Source organism: Anolis carolinensis, chromosome 6 (genome assembly GCF_035594765.1).
Source record: "Anolis carolinensis isolate JA03-04 chromosome 6, rAnoCar3.1.pri, whole genome shotgun sequence".
Lineage (NCBI taxonomy): Eukaryota > Metazoa > Chordata > Lepidosauria > Squamata > Dactyloidae > Anolis > Anolis carolinensis.
In genome coordinates this window covers 5,491,462-5,508,332 of record NC_085846.1, presented here as the reverse complement: position 1 = coordinate 5,508,332, position 16,871 = coordinate 5,491,462, and the positions used below count along the sequence as shown (strand labels likewise).

Genomic DNA, 16,871 nt, shown 5'->3' with positions numbered 1-16,871 from the left:
TGGACTGGATGTCTTTTGGGATCTTTTCCATCTCCATAATTCATCTATCTAACTTAAGGGTTGGATTGGATGTCCTTTGGAGTCTCTTCCAACTCCATGATTGTTATCTCTCTATCTTAAGGGTTGGACTAGATGTCCTTTGGTGTCTCTTCCAACTTCATGATTCCTCCAGCTATGTTATCTATATATCTATCTGTCTTAGGGGTTGGACTGCGTGTCCTTTGGAGTGTCTTCCAACTCCATGATTCTGTTATCTATCTTAGGGGTTGGACTATCTTTGGGGTCTCATCCAACTTCATGTCCTCCATCTATCTGCTTGGATTGGATATCCTTTGGTGTCTCGTCCAACTCTGATTTCTTTGTCTGTCTCTCTGTCTATCTATCTCAGGGGTTGGACTGGATGTCCTTTAGGGTCTCTTCCAACTTCATGATTCGTCTATCAGGTTGGATTGAATGTCCTTTGGGGTCTCTTCCAGCTCCTATGATTCTATTCTCATAGACCGTGTTACATAGTGTAATCCAGTTTCTGAATCCACATCATGTTCTTTGAACTGGATTATATCGCAGTGCGGACTCCTATAGTCCAGTTCACAGCAGATAACCTGGGTTGAGAAACGATTATATGGCAGTGTAGCTCCAACTTGGATTGTGAAACTCCATTACAAGGCAGTGTAGATGTGGCCACCATTCCAAATACTCCCCAAGTTCAATGCTAAGGAAAAGACTCGGGGTGTCCGGAAGAGCTATAGGAGGGGGTCCACATCCTTATTTTGTGTCTCCCCCCAAAATTGAACCCTTGGTTTCTTGTGTCATGTCTTGAGTGTCAATCTGTGTGTGTGCGAATGTGAGAAGTAGGGGAGCCCAAGGGAACAAGGTTGGAAGAGGAGCACCAAAGGTCTTGGGGGTTTGGGGTCACCACGGGAGGTTTTTTGGGGGTCCGAGGGGCCACCACGGACTTTGTACATAGCTGTCCATCTCTCCGATCTTTTGCACTTTGTCACGGGGTGGGGAGGGGGATTTCGGGGACGGGTTGGGGGCAACGCTCTCGGTGATTGTTGACCGTTTGCTACTGAATGTAACTCTTGTCTTCTTCTGTTGTTATTATTATTATTTTTTTAGAAGCACCTCTAGCTAGTTTTTATGGCACTTTAGAGATTTAAGAGAGAGAGAGAGGAGGAGGAAAACAAACCAATACCGAGGGTTTAAAACAAAATAATCCACAAAACAACTGTTCATAATAATAATAATAATTCTGAGGATGAATAATAATAATTTGTTTGCCGCTTTTTCCCGGTCTCTTGTTCCAAGTGTGACAGTGTGAAGAGTCCGTTTAGACAAGGAAAAAAAATTAATAATAATGCCGTATTTATCTTTCTGCATCTTTGTGTGTAACTCGAATAACTTCAGAATAAAAAAAAAGCAAATATACGCTCAGCTCAAAAACAGTGGAAAACAAAATACACAAACATGGGATTGGGCGGTCTAGAAGTCGATTCCCAAATCATTGGGACAGGGGAAGGGTTGGGCTAGATGACCTTTGGGGGTCCCTTTCTGTGACTTCCTCAAGTTTTCTTAAGTGAAAATCCTCAGGTGTGATTTTTCTAGTTCTTTCCTTTTAAATAGAGCCTGCGGTTCTGGGTAGGTATTCCTTGGCGGTCTCCCATCCAAGTCCTAACCAGGACTGTCACTGCATAGCATTGAAACTCACACAAGGTCCAGGTGCCTTTAGGATTTTTATGGCTTTCTTAAGCAAGGAGCACTCAAAACCGGTTCTGTGGTGGTCTCCCATCCAAGTCCTAAGCAGGGCTGACCCTGCTTAGCATCAAAGCTCAAACAAAGTCCAGGTGCCTTTAGGGTTTTTACAGCTGTGATAGGCAAGGAGTGCTCAAAACTGATTCTGTGGCAGTCTCCCATCCAAGTCCTAACCAGGCTTGACCCTACTTAGCATCGAGGCTCACACAAGGTCCAGATGCCTTAAGGGTTTTTACAGTTTTTTCACACAAGGATCACTCAAAACTGATTTTATTGTGGTCTCCCATCCAAGTCCTAACCAAAGCCAACGCTACTTAGCATCAAAGCTCATACAAATTCCAGGTGCCTTTAGGATTTTTACAGCTTTCTTACAAAACTGATTCTGCGGCAGTCTCCCATCCAAGTCCTAACCAGGGCTGACCCTGCTTAGCATGTGGCTCACACAAGGTCCAGGTGCCTTTAGAGTTTTTACACCTTTCTCAGGCAATGAATATTCAAAACTGATTCTGTGGTGGTCTCCCATCCAAGTCCTAACCAGGGCTGACCCTGCTTAGCATCAAAGCTCGCACAACGGTATGGTTTTTACAGCTTTCTTAGGCAAGGAGCACTCAAAACTGGTTCTGTGGTGGTCTCCCATCCAAGTCCTAACCAGGGCTGACCCTGCTTAGCATCGAGGCTCACACAAGGTCCAGGTGCCTTAAGGGTTTTAACAGCTTTCTTAGGCAAGGAGTACTCAAAACCGATTCTGTGGCCGTCTCCCATCCAAGTCCTAACCAGGGCTGACCCTGCTTAGCATCCAAGACCGGACTGAATCTGGAGATTTTGGGTATTTAAGGCCTCTCTTTTCTTACTTAAGTGAACCCAAAACCTCAGCTCCTCCATGGACCATCCGAATCGGCTCCTTCGTGGATGCATCCATTCAACAGTGTTGTCCAGGCCTGGACCAAGTTGGGCCCTGCAGGTGTTTTGGACTGCAACTCCCACCATTCCTCACAGCCTCAGGCCCCTTCCTTTTGCCCCTCAGCCGCTTAAGCGGCTGCGGGGCAAAAGGAAAGGGCCTGAGGCTGTGAGGAATGGTGGGAGTTGGAGTCCAAAACACCTGCAGGGCCCAAGTTGACCCAGGCCTGGTGTAGACTAATTCAACACCTAGGTGAACTACAACTCCCAAGTCCAAGTTCTTTCCACCCCATTGGGGCCTCCTAAGACTCCGCCGCCCTGGCCCTTTGGCCCCAGACCGAATCCTTTGCGGTGTTGCAACCCTGAGCAAACAAGGCCTTTCGTCCCCGGGATGATGACCGTCAGGACCAGTTTGCTGAGAAAGCAGAAGGTTTCCCAGGGTTTCTGAATCCAGATTATTTGCTATATAGGGCAGTGCAGGCAGAGCCTCAAAGCAGATAATCTGGATTCTGAAACTATCATATGACAGGAAATGGGGCATCGTTGAATCCAGCGCAAAGCAGATAATCTGGATCCAGAAACTGGATCCTATGACTGTGGAGATGGGGCCTCATATAATCTGGATCCAGAAACTGGATCATATGACTGGAGATGGGGCCTCATTTAATCCAGTTCAATACAGATAATCTGGATACAGGAACTGGATCATAGGGCAGTATAGACAGAGCCCCACTTAATCCAGTTCAAAGCAGATATTCTGGATACAGAAACATAATCTGCATCCAAAAAGTTAATTATATGGCAGTGGAGATGGCAGTGCCTCATTAATCCAGTTCGAAGCAGATAATCTGGATCCAAAAATGGATTATATGGCAGTGTAGATGGGGCTTCATTTAATCCAGTTCACAGTAGTTAATCTGGATCCAGAAACTGGGGCCCCATTTAATCCAGCTCAAATCAGATAATCTGGATCATATGAAAGTGTAGAGAGGCCTCATATAATCCAGTTCAATTTGGATAATCTGGACCCAGAAACTGGATCATACGACAGTGGAGATGTGGCCTCACTTAATTCAGTTCAAAACAGATAATCTGGATAAATAAACTGGATCATATGGGCAGTGTAAATGGGGCCTCACGTAATCCAGTTTGATGCAGATAATCTGGATACAAAAACTGGATTATATGGCAGTGTAGACAGGGCCTCATTTGCTCCAGCTCAAATCAGATAATCTGGATCCCAAAAGTGGATTAAATGGCAGTGGAGACGAGGCCTCATTTAATCCAGCTCACAGGTAATCTGGATAAATAAACTGGATCATACGGCAGTGTAAATGGGGCCTCACGTAATCCAGTTTGATGCAGATAATCTGGATACAGAAACTGGATTATATGGCAGTGTAGACAGGGCCTCATTTGCTCCAGCTCAAATCAGATAATCTGGATCCAGAAACTGGATCATCGTGGAGATGGGACCTCATATAATCCAGTTCAAAGCAGATAATCTGGATTTAGAAACTGGGTTGTACAGCAGTGTAGATGGTGCCTAGTCAATTGGCAAAAAGATGGAAGAAATCCTAAAGAAATCTAACCAATTGAACCAAAATTCCCTACTGTGTTCACAAATACAGTAAAAACCATGTTAAGTTTTGTCTCCATTGGCATTTGCTTTCAGTGGCTGCATTCTGTATTGGGACCCAGCTTTGTACTGGATGCAATGCAAGTCTTTCTGTGCAAATAAACACCGTGAACCTGGCAAAAGGGAACACGGAGCTCCACCATGGGAAGAACACGGCAACACGGCGCTTGGAGAGCGCTGGAGCACTTCTTGGGTGCTGTCTCTTCAGGGATGCTGCCCCAAAGCATCCATCCAGGTGCAAAAGGGCCCGGAAAGCAGACCCCGGGGCCCCAGTTTTTCTCGCCTGCAAGAGCCAGCCTTTGGCCGAGGCCCTTGACCCTTGGAGAGCTTATGTCAACACAGGCACCCAAATGACCGTCCGTCCGGCTGTGTTTGACCACAGTCCCCTTTGCGCCTGGACGCTGCGGCCAACGAAAGCCATGCTCCCCAATGCGGCCTGGCTGCTCTCCTTGGCCGTCTTGGGGCTGCCCTTGTCGGCGGAGGAGCCGCTCCCCAAGATCGAAGGGACCTACGGGGCCAAGGTGAGTCCTGGACGATGGAGAGGGGATTATATGGCAGTGTAGACTTGCACTCTCCAAGTGTCTTGGACTGCAACTCTCCAAGTGTCTTGGACTGCAACTCCCACCATTCCTAACAGCCTCGGGCCCTTTCCTTTTGCCCCTCCGCCGCTTAAGCGGCGGAGGGGCAAAAGGAAAGGGCCCGAGGCTGTTAGGAATGGTGGGAGTTGCAGTCCAAGACATTCTGCCTGGTAGAATAATAGGGTTGGGCTGAATGATCTTTTGGGGTCTCCTCCAATTCTATCACGCCATAGGGTGCAGCCACAGTTGGGCAAAAATAGTACAGTGCAAAAGAGAGGAGACAATATGGTACCACTTGAACTGCCCTGGAATAATAATAATAAAAATAATAATAAGGTTACAGAGGACTCTTACAAGTAAAACAAGCCGTCAAAGAAGCAGAACATGCCCTGGCAGAATATGTAAAGCAAAGTGAAGAACCTGCTTTGGTTGAAGTCGAAAATCAGAAACTCCTCAAAGCACAGCAGACAAAAAAAAAAACCAGTACAAGAAAACCGCACTACAAACTAGAGCTGACAGCTGGCACAACAAAACATTGCATGGAAAGTTCCTTGACAAAACTGAAGGAAAAGCTGATAAGGAGAAGACCTGGCTCTGGCTGACAAATGGACACTGAAGGAGGAGACAGAAGGCCTGATCCTTGCAGCCCAGGAGCAAGCCATCAGGACAAAGGCAATTAAGGCCAAGATGGAAAAATCACCTGATGACCCAAAATGCAGACTGTGCAAGGAAACCGCGAAACCATTGATCATATTCTCAGCTGCTGTAAGAAAATCGCACAGACAGACTACAAACAGAGGCACAACTATGTGGCCCAAATGATCCATTGGAACTTATGCCTCAAGTACCACCTCCCAGCAGTAAAGAACTGGTGGGATCACAAACCTGCAAAAGTATTGGAAAATGAGCACGCAAAGATACTGTGGGACTTCCGAATCCAGACTGAAAAAGTTCTGGAACACAACACACCAGACATCACAGTAGTGGAAAAGAAAAAGGTTTGGATCATTGATGTCGCCATCCCAGGTGACAGTCGCATTGACGAAAAACAATAGGAAAAACTCAGCCGCTATCAGGACCTCAAGATTGAACTTCAAAGACAGTGCAGGTGGTCCTGGTGGTGATGGGCACACTGGGTGCCGTGCCAAAAGATCTCATCCGGCATTTGGAAACAATAGACATTGACAAAATTACGATCTGCCAACTGCAAAAGGCCACCCGACTGGGATCTGCGCGCATCATCCGAAAATACATCACACAGTTCTAGACACTTGGGAAGTGTTCGACTTGTGATTTTGTGATACAAAATCCAGCATATCTATCTTGTTTGCTGTGTCATACAATAAAATAATAATAATAATAATAATAATAATAATAATAATAATAATAATAATAATAATACGAAATCCAGCATATCTATCTTGTTTGCTGTGTCATAATAAAATAATCTATAATTACAGTAGAGTCTCACTTATCCAACATAAACAGGCCGGCAGAACATTGGATAAGCGAATATGTTGGATAATGAGAGATTAAGAAAAAGCCTATTAAACATCAAAATAGGATATGATTTTGCAAATTAAGCACCAAAACATCATGTTATACAACAAATTTGATAGAAAAAGTAGTTCATTACACATTAATGCTATGTAGTAATTACTGTATTTACAAATTTAGCACCAAAATATCACAATGCATTGAAAACATTGACTACAAAAATGTGTTGGATAATCCAGAATGTTGGATAAGTGAGTGTTGGATAAGTGGGACTCTACTGTATTCTCATCCCGAAGGGGACTCAGGGCGCCTTACAAGCTATATGTACGTACAATATATTATATTATTAGAATATTACAATATATGCATTATATATTACTGTATTGTACTATAACACTATATTGCAATATTATTAGTAATATTGCATGTAATATAAATATACAATTACAATAGATTATTATTAGTGTCAATGTCGTTGTGTCAATAATAATAATCTATTGCAATTGTATATTTATGTTACATGTAATATTACTAAAAATATTGCAATATAATGTTATAGTACAATACAGTAATATATAATGCATATATTGTAATATGCTACTAATATAATATATTATATGTACATATAGCTTGTAAGCAGCCCTGAGTCCCCTTCGGGATGAGAAGGGCGGGATATAAATGTAGCTAATCAATCAATCAATCAATCAATCAACTCACACTACTCAGGAGACACCAATGGCTCTCCCTCAAATGACATTGCAGGTTATGGCGAGCACCGTGAACATGTCCAAGACCCTGCCAATGTCCTCCACAAACTCACACTGCCCACCGACCAAGGGAAGGCTTTCATACGGGGACAATTTCATCCTAGATTTTCTGTTTTTCCTCCACCACAGGCATCCCAGTGTTTCTGACTCTCTCCATTGGTGTGGCATTTGCATAACCCCGCCCACTGCCCTTTCCATAACCCCTTCCTATTCTTTTCTATGGCAGACAGTAAACAGAGGAATTGAACAGCAACTGAACATACTGGAGAGGTTTGGGGAGAATTTATAGGACTTGTAGGGAATGGGATGTAAAGTTCACCTGCAATCTAAGAGCACTGTGAACTCCACCAAGGATGGAATTGGACCACACTTGGTACACAGAGCCCCCATGACCAACAAAAAGTACTGGAGATCTTTGGAGGGATTTAATGGAGTTGTAGTTCACCTGCATCCAGAGCGTACTATAAACCCAAACCATGATGGATCTGGAGCAAATTTGGCATGCATACCCAACATACCCAAATTGGAATATTGGTGGGTTCTGAGGGGAATTGGCCTGGACATTTTGGAGTTGTAGGTACTAGGATGTGTAGTTCACTTGCAGTCAATGAACACTTTGAACTCCACCAACAATGGAATTGGACCAAACTTGGCACACAGGACCAGAAAAAAATACTGGAAGTGTATGGGAAAAAATTACCTTGATTTGGGGGAGTTGTAGTTCGCCTACATCCAGAGAGTATTGTGAACCCAAACACTGTTGGATCTGGACCAAACTTGGCACACAGACCTGATATGCTAAAATTTGATTACTGGAGGGGTTTGGGGTGGGGGGTGGGAGAAACTGACCTTCCTTTCTGGGAGTTGTGGTTCACCCACAACCAGGGAAATTGTGACTTCCACCGATGATAGACCTGGACTAAACTTGACACACAGAAGACCCATGACTCACTTAACCTACTGGAAGGGTCAGAGGGGAGTGACTCAACATAGTGGGAGTTGTAGTTTATCCTACAACCAGAGAGCACACTGAACCCCACCATTATGTCTCGGGTTTCCCCTGACGTGATGGGCATAATATTTGGAGATTTCCCAACTTTCCTTCCTTTCGAGGCCCTTTGAGTCTGAGACAGTATGACTTGCCTAATGGCACTGAATTGATTTCCATAGTAAAGAGATGTAGTTTCCAGTTTCCACCTGTTGTTCCCAAGATATGGATACTATACACACATCTTTCTTGCCATTGGTAAACAATGCTATATAAGGATTTAGGAATAAGATTTTTTTTGTAAAGACTTGGCGACATTAATATTCATAGGAGGTCGAGGACAAGGAAGACAAGCTGGATTGGAAAGCACACAACGCTGCATCGAAATGAGGCTTGCTATTAATTAATGAATTAATCAATTAGAAAAAAAAAGTTCCAAGGATGGGAAAATAGGCAAATAAGTTCCATAGAACAGCACTGCCACCAGGTGGCTGTTAGCAGTAATGCACCCTATTGGGTTTTTTTCAAGTAACAGCAGCACCACCTACTGGTCCATTCCTGCATTGCACAGTGCTTCCCATTCTTAATCTGGAGGTTGTTGCTGCCATCTAGTGGCCAAATGGGTTCATGACCATTCTTCCTTTTCCCAGTATGGCCAATGTTTCCAGTCTCTTCCTGGTGAAACTGGGGCTTTGAACCTTGGTCAGAGATGGGAAGACCCTTCACCGACAGCCACGTTGTATATTGATCTGCGCACTGTAACAAGGTAAGCAAAGAATTGCACACTATTGCACACTTGCACGGATAATGTTAGGCTACCCATCAACTCCCATCATCCTTAGATGACATATCCCATGATGAAGAGTACTACCATGTTTCCCTGAAAATAATACAGTGTCTTATATTAATTTTTGCTCCCAAAGATGCTCTAGGTCTTATTTTCAGGGGATGTCTTATTTTTCCATAAAGAAGAATTCACATTTACTGTTGAACAAAAAAAATGAACATTTATTATATATTGTACAGTAGTTGTCATCATAAACCAGTATAACCAGACAAACTGTGAATCCTATCAAGAATGTCTTGTTACTACCAATATATCCATGTACAACACTCTATGGTACATACATTTACCGATCCTGCATGTTCTGGTGTTCTGTTCGTTGGGCATGCTTCCAAACAAAACCTTTGCTAGGTCTTACTTTCGGGGGAGGCCTTATATTTAGCAATTCAGCAAAACTTCTACTAGGTCTTATTTTCTGGGGATGTCTTATTTTAGGGGAAACAGGGTAGGAGTTGGACTGTTGGGTCTATTAGGGTCCTATGCACTTTTCAAATGTGGAAATTCAATAGATATAATGGTGTTGGGTATGGTAGGATGATGATAAAGAAATTCTGGATGTTGTAGTCCAAATTCCACCATTGATTAATGGAACCAGAGCACTGGGCCAGGTATTTTCCTGAGTTGTTGGAGATACAATATGTCATGCTAGGCCAGTTTTCACACCCATATTTTTGCATATTCTGACATATGGCTCAAGGCCCAATGCCATGGAATGCCTGGAATTTGTACTTTAGTGAGGCACCAGCCCTCTTGGCCTTCATTCTCCCCTTTCTCTCCCCAGCGCTGCATCCTCCTTCGACTTCCGCACCTTCGACCCAGAAGGCGTCATCTTCTATGGGGACACCAACCCCGGCAAGGACTGGTTCGTCTTGGCTCTGCGGAAGGGGAAGCCCGAGATGCAGATCCACAACGCCGTCACCAACTTGACCGTTTCGGGGGGGATGCGCCTCAACGACGGACGTTGGCACCGGGTACGGCTGGATGGACGTCTGTCGGGAGGGCTTGGGTGGTGTCTTCCTGACTAGCAGAAGAGGGGGGTGGACTGGATGGCCTTTAGGTGCCCCTTCCAACTCTAGGATTCTATGGAAGTATTTCAACACAAGCCATCTGGATGGCCATCTGTTGGGAGGGCTTGGGTGGTGCCTTCCACCCAAGACTTGATGGTCTTTAGGTGCCCCTTCCAACTCTAGGATTCTATGGTTCTATTATTATTATTATTATTATTATTATTATTATTATTATTAATCATCATCATCATCATTATCATCAAAGACTGGATGGCCATCTTTCTGGACGGCTTGGATGGGGTCTTCCTGTCCGGCATAAGGGTGTGTGTAGACTGAATGGCCTTTAGGTGCCCTTTCTAACTCTAGGGTTCTCTGGAAGTTTTTAAACACGGGCTGAATGGCCATCTGTCGGGAGGGCTTGGATAGTGTCTTCCTTCCTGGCAGTGGGTGGACTGGATGGCCTTTAGGTGCCTCTTCCAACTCTAGGATTCTATGGTTCTATTAATAATCATCATCAACAACAACAACAACAAAGGCTGGATGGCCATCTGTTGGGAGGGCTTGGGTGGTGTCTTCCTGTCTGGCATAAGGGTGTGTGTAGACTGGATGGTCTTTCGGTGCCCCTTCCAACTCTAGGGTTCTATGGAAGCATTTAAACACAGGCTGGATGGCCATCTGTTGAGGGGGATTGGATGGTGTCCTTCTTTCTGGCAGAAAGGGGGTGCACTCGATTGCCTTTAGGTGCCCCTTCCAACTCTACAGTTTTATGGAAGGATTGTGTCTTTCTCCCTAGCAGAACAGAGTTGGGCTCAATGGCCCTTAGGGTATGTTCCCAACTCTAGGATTCTATGATCCAACACAGACTGGATGGCCATCTGTCGGGAGGGCTTGGATGGTGCCCTCCTTCCTGCTGAAAGGGGGTGGACTGGATGGCCTTTAGCTGCCCCTTCCAACAATTCTATGGATGGATTGTATCTTCCTTCCTGGAAGAATGGGGGTGGACTGGATGGCTCTTGGGGTTTCTCCCAACTCTGGGATTCTATGAAGGTATTAAACATAGGCTGGATGGCCATCTGTCAGGAGGGCTTGGATGGTGTCTTCCTTCCTGGCAGAAGGGGGGTGGACTAGATGGCCTTTAGGTGCCCCTTCCAACTCTACTATCTAGCTATCTACACTGCAGGGTTCTATGGAACTATTTAAACACAGGCTGGATGGCCATCTGTTGGGAGGGCTTGGATGGTATCCTTCTCCCTGGAAGAAGGGGGTGGACTGGATGGCCCTTGGGGCATCTTCCAACTCTAGGATACTCTGGAAATATTTAAATACGAGCTGGATGGCAACTGTCGGGAAAGCTTGGATGGTGTCTTCCTTCCTGGCAGAAAGGGGTGGACTAGATGGCCTTTAGGTGCCCCTTCCAACTGTACAATTCTATGGAAAGATTGTGTCTTCCTTCCTGGCAGAAAGGGGGTGGATTGGATGGCCCTTGGGGTCTCTTCCAACTCTAGGGTTCTATGGAAGTGTTTAAATACAGGCTGGATGGCCATCTGTTGGGAGGGCTTGGATAGTGTCTTTCTCCTTGACAGGAAAGGATTGGATTCAATGGCCTTTAGGATATGTTCCCAGCTCTAGGATTCAATGATCCAACACAGACTGGATGGCCGCCTGTCGGGAGGGCTGGGATTGTGTTTTCCCATCTGGCAGAAGAGGGTTGGACTAGATGGCCCTTGGTAGTCCCAACTCTGGGAACCTTTGATTCACTCAACTCTATATTCCCATAACTTTGAGCCGTGACAATTAAAATGATGTCAAGCTGCAGTGTAGATACAGATAGATAAATGACCGCTCTTGCCTCTGACTCTGTTGTTCTTCTTCTTCTCTCTGGGCAGCTGATGGTGAAGAACGAGGGCGACGTGGTCATCATGGAGGTGGACGGGGATGACCAGCTGGTCCTGCGCCACGTCTCCAGCTCCGTCATCGACCACCCGGTCTTTGCCATGCGGATCGGCGTCGGGGGCCTCTTCATCCCGGCCCAGGAGCTGCTGACCCCGGTAAAGCCATCATGAGTAGTAGCATTAGTATAATCCATCATCCAAGGATGAATCCCCAAATAATTCTCCCTTTGCTCCTTCTTTGTAGCTGAACACAGCCATGGACGGCTGCATGCGGCGCTGGAACTGGCTGAACAAGACCTCCGAATGGCGAGAAGGAAGCTCCTTGGAGGAAGAAGGGACCAAGGTGTGCTTCCCCAGCATCCGACCTGGGAGCTTCTTCCCTGGGAACGGGTTGGCCACCTTTTCCCTGGCAGGTAAGACCCAGGTGCCAAAGGAGAGAGATCATGGTAGACATGGGCCAAGCTTGGTCCTGCAGATGTTTTGGACTCCAACTCCCACCATTCCTAACAGCCTCAGGCCCCTTCCTTTTGCCCCTCCGCCGCTTAAGCGGCGGAGGGGCAAAAGGAAGGGGCCTGAGGCTGTTAGGAATGGTGGGAGTTGGAGTCCAAAACATCTGCAGGACCAAGCTTGGCCCTGGCCTGCAAAACCTTTACCAACCTTCTCCCCATTAGACCTCCCCACCGGGCTCAATCCTGCAAACGGGAACTGGTCCCTGGCCCTGGAGATGCGGATCGAAGGGGCCCCGCAAGCGGCCTCCCTGCTGGCGGTCTCCAGTGCGAAACACGCCCCAGTTCTGCGCCTGGACCTGCGGCACACGGTGAGAGGCACGGAGGATGCCGGCGGTTTTGTTTACCCGCATCGGACACATTATCTAGACCAAGTTCGGCCCTCTCTCCAGGTGTTGAGGCCATGCCTACAGCTAGAGCCTCCAGGTGTTGAATTAGGCCCTCTCTCCAGGTGTTTTGGACAGGTGTTGAAGCCCATAAGAGCCCAAGTTGGCCCATGCCTCCAGGTCGTTAAAAATGCCGCATTGGCAGACAATAATAAAGCAGTGTAGCGGCTGTTTCGCTGCCATGCTCTTGTACTGAATATCCTTTGCATTTGTTTTGGTGCTGAGTTGCTTGTCCAGTATTAGCTTTTCTGTGCTAGAGCTCCAGGAATAGACAATATACTGCTTTCAGAGGCACGAGGCACTCTAAAGCCCAGCATCCACAGCAGCAAACTCAGTTGCAATACAGGAAGGGTACCTATCTTATCAGTACTAGGCTTTCTATTGTAGAGCTCCAAGAATATTGTTGTAGAGCTCCAATAATATTGTAGAGCATCAAGACTAGACAATGCACTGTTTCCAGGGAAGGGAATCACAAGGCACTCTAAAGCCCAACATCCACAGCAGCAAACTCAGTTGCAATACAGGGAGGATGCCTATCTTCTCAGTACTAGCCTTTCTGTTGTAGAGCTCCAGGAATATTGCAGAGCTCCACGAATAGGCAACGCTTCCAGGGAAGGGCATCACAAGGCACTCTAAAGCCCAGCATCCACAGCAGCAAACCCAATGGGAAGGCAGGAAGGATAACTATCTTATGTTAGAGCTCCAAGACTATACAATGCACCACTTCCAGAGCATAGAGACACAAAACACTCTAAAGCCCAGCATCCACAGCAGCAAACTCAGTTGCAATACAGGAAGGATGCCTATCTTATCAGTACTAGGCTTTCTGTTGTAGAGCTCCAGGAATATCGTAAAGCTCCAGTAATAGAAAATGCACTGCTTCCAGGGAAGGGAATCACAAGTCACTCTAACGCCCAGCATCCACAGCAGCAAACCCAATGGGAAGGCAGGAAGGATAGCTATCTTATGCTAGAGCACTAAGACTAGACAATGCACCACTTCCAGAGCAGGAAGGGAATCAAAAGGCACTCTAAAGGCCAACATCCACTGCAGAAAAGGCATTCTAAAGCCCAGCATCCACAGCAGCAAACTCAATGGGAAGGCAGGAAGGATAGCTATCTTATCCTAGAGCTCCAAGACTATACAATGCACTGCTTCCAGAGCACAGTGGCAGAAAGCACTCTAAAGCCCAGCATTCACAGGAGCAAACTCAATGGGAAGGCAGGAAGGATAGCTATCTCATGCTAGAGCTCCAAGACTAGACAATGCACTGCTTCCAGGGAAGGGAATCACAAAGCACTCTAAAGCCCAGCATCCACAGCAGCTAACTCGGTTGCAATACAAGAAGGATCGCTATCTTATAAAGATTAGCCTTTCTATGCTAGAGCTCCAAGAATAGACAATGCACTGCTTCCAGAGCATACAAGGCACTTTAAAGCCCCACATCCACAACTGCAAACTCAGTTGCAATACAGGAAGGATCTCATATCTAAATATTAGCTTTTCTAAGGTAGAGCTACAAGAACAGACAATACACTGCTTCCAGGGCACAGAGATCCAAGCCACTCTAAAGCCCATTGTCCACAATAGCAAATTCAGTTGCTGTACAGGAAGGATCACTATCTTATCAGTGTTCGCCTTTCTATGCTAGAGCTTCCAAAATAGACAATGCACTGCTTCCAGAGCACAGAGATATAAGCCACTCTAAAGCCCAGCATCCACAGCAAGAAACTCAGTTGCAAGACAGGAAGGCTAGTTGTCTCGTTTGGGGTCTCTCTTAGGACCTGGTGGCCCAGCTGGGGAACAAGACAGTCTTCATGGCCCCGCTTCCGGCGGAGGGCTGCCTGGACTTGCAGCTCCGGGTGCGGATCACGTCGTCGCACTTCGCCCTTTGCCTGGCCAATGCAGAGACCCTGAAGCCCATCCCCAAGACAGACTCTGACCGCCTGAAGCAGATTTGGCTGGGCCAAAGGGGAGACCTCACCATTGGAGGGTCGCCCGGTAAGAGGTCTCCACCAATCGTCCATTTGCAAGGGATCCCGCAACCCATCGGAGAGCTGTGCAATCGGTTGCATGAACTGGATTATATGAGTCTACATTGCCATACAATCCAGTTCAAAGCAGAGAGTCTGGATTTTATATGGCAGTGTAGAAGGGGCCTGCTATAAGCCATTTGAACTGTATATTGCATTGCTTTTATTGTTGCAAGCTGATCTGAGGCCCCTTCTACACTGCTGTATAAAATCCAGATTATCTGCTTTGAACTGGATTTTATTTTATTTTATTTATTTATTACAGTATTTCTACCCCGCCCTTCTCACCCAACAGGGGAATCTGGGCAGCTTACAGTATAAAACACATACAGTAGAGTCTCACTTATCCAACACTCACTTATCCAACGTTCTGGATTATCCAGCACATTTTTGTAGTTAATGTTTTCAATGCATTATAATATTTTGGTGCTAAATTCGTAAATACAGTAATTACTACATAGCATTAATGTTTAATGAACTACTTTTTCTGTCAAATTTGTTGTATACCATGATGTTTTGGTGCTTAATTTGTAAAATCATAACCTAATTTGATGTTTAATAGGATTTCCCTCCTTATTATCCAACATATTCACTTATCCAAGCTTCTGCCGGCCCGTTTAGCTTGGATACGTGAGACTCTACTGTATAACAATCATAGTAACATTCAAATTCAGTTTAAAATTAAATTACATTTAAAACATTAATAAAACACATATAAATATACATTTAGGTGCATTTATATGGCAGTGTAGACTCATATGTGGATTATCTGCTTTGATAATCTGGATTATATAGCAGTATAGAAGGGACCTCAGTGTCATTTATGAAAGCCAGAGAACTACATGTGGCCCATTGCACAGCTCTCCAGATACGGTTGGATTGCAATTCCCATCATTCACCACCATCATCCTTATTGGCTGAGGATAATGGGAGTTGTAGTAAACCATAGCTGGAGGGCCACATGCGGCCTACTTCCTTTAAGACAGAGGTAGGGATTGTGTAGCTATTTAGATCTTTCTGGACTACAACTCCCAGCATCCTTCACCATTAGCAAAGGCAGATGGGACTTGCAGTCCATCTATATCTGAAGGGCCACATGTGGCCTGCTTCTTCTACGTCAGTGGTAAGAGTCATGAAGTTTCCCAGCTGTGAATGGACTACAACTCCCATCAGCCAAACAAGAAAATGTGCCCAAGCTTTGGTTGGAAATTGGTACAGTTTCTAAATGATTGATCTCCCTTTTAGGGTTGGAAAGGTCCCCCTTGGCCCAGGAGAGGGGCTTCTTCAGGGGCTGCCTGCAAGCGATCCGGGTTCAAGGCCAGGAGCTGGACTTAGACTCGGCCCAATCCAGGAGCAACTCCATTTGGGCTCATAGCTGCCCGGGTCCCGAAGACGGAGGCAAAGACAACGTGGACGATGGAAACTAGAACACATCCCTTTCAACGTATGCTTGGAAGGAAGACAGCAGAACAGTTATCCAATCTTTACTTTGATTCGTTTGGCGCCCGCCTCGCAGGGAGGTTGTTTTCCCTGTGATGCTAGATTTTGCCAACTTGGGCCCTGCAGGTATTTTGTACTGCAACTCCCATCATTCCTAACAGCCTCAGGCCCCTTCCTTTTCCCCCTCCACCGCTTAAGCGGCGGAGGGGGAAAAGGAAGGGGCCTGAGGCTGTTAGGAATGATGGGAGTTGCAGTCCAAAACACCGAGGGCCCAAGTTGGCCCATGCCTGGTCTGGATGCATCTCTACAAAAATACTTTTCTTATTGCGTTGTATGAGCGAAAGACCTCAAACACCCCAAGTTGTTTATACCAGCTTTTATAATCCAAATTTTGTTGCATTTTAGACAAAAATAGGTTGTGTAAATTCCTGTATGTAAACAAGGAAATGACATACTTTTGCATATATTTGTATGTTGTATCCTTGGACTGCTTGCTGTCTTCTAAGTTCCTACAGAGATGTTTTCTAATCATTGGGTAGATGTGAAAAGGAACAGGGAATGTGACCTATTTATAGCCTCCTCTACCCAAGGATTGGTGCTTCCCAAAACTACAACTCCGAGGATTCCATTGCATTGAGCCCGGCA

At 45.8% G+C, this 16,871-nt stretch overlaps 1 protein-coding gene across 1 annotated transcript; it reads left to right on the top strand.

Moving 5' to 3' along the window:
• Positions 1-4,536: 4,536 nt before the first annotated feature.
• On the top strand, positions 4,537-16,688 carry shbg (sex hormone binding globulin). Its single transcript, XM_062984540.1, has 8 exons — positions 4,537-4,809; positions 8,769-8,884; positions 9,744-9,933; positions 11,856-12,017; positions 12,106-12,274; positions 12,533-12,678; positions 14,535-14,754; positions 16,032-16,688. The coding sequence occupies exons 1-8, from the start codon at positions 4,639-4,641 to the stop codon at positions 16,211-16,213; spliced, it is 1,356 nt and encodes a 451-aa protein (XP_062840610.1). The 5' UTR covers positions 4,537-4,638; the 3' UTR covers positions 16,214-16,688.
• Positions 16,689-16,871: the final 183 nt, after the last annotated feature.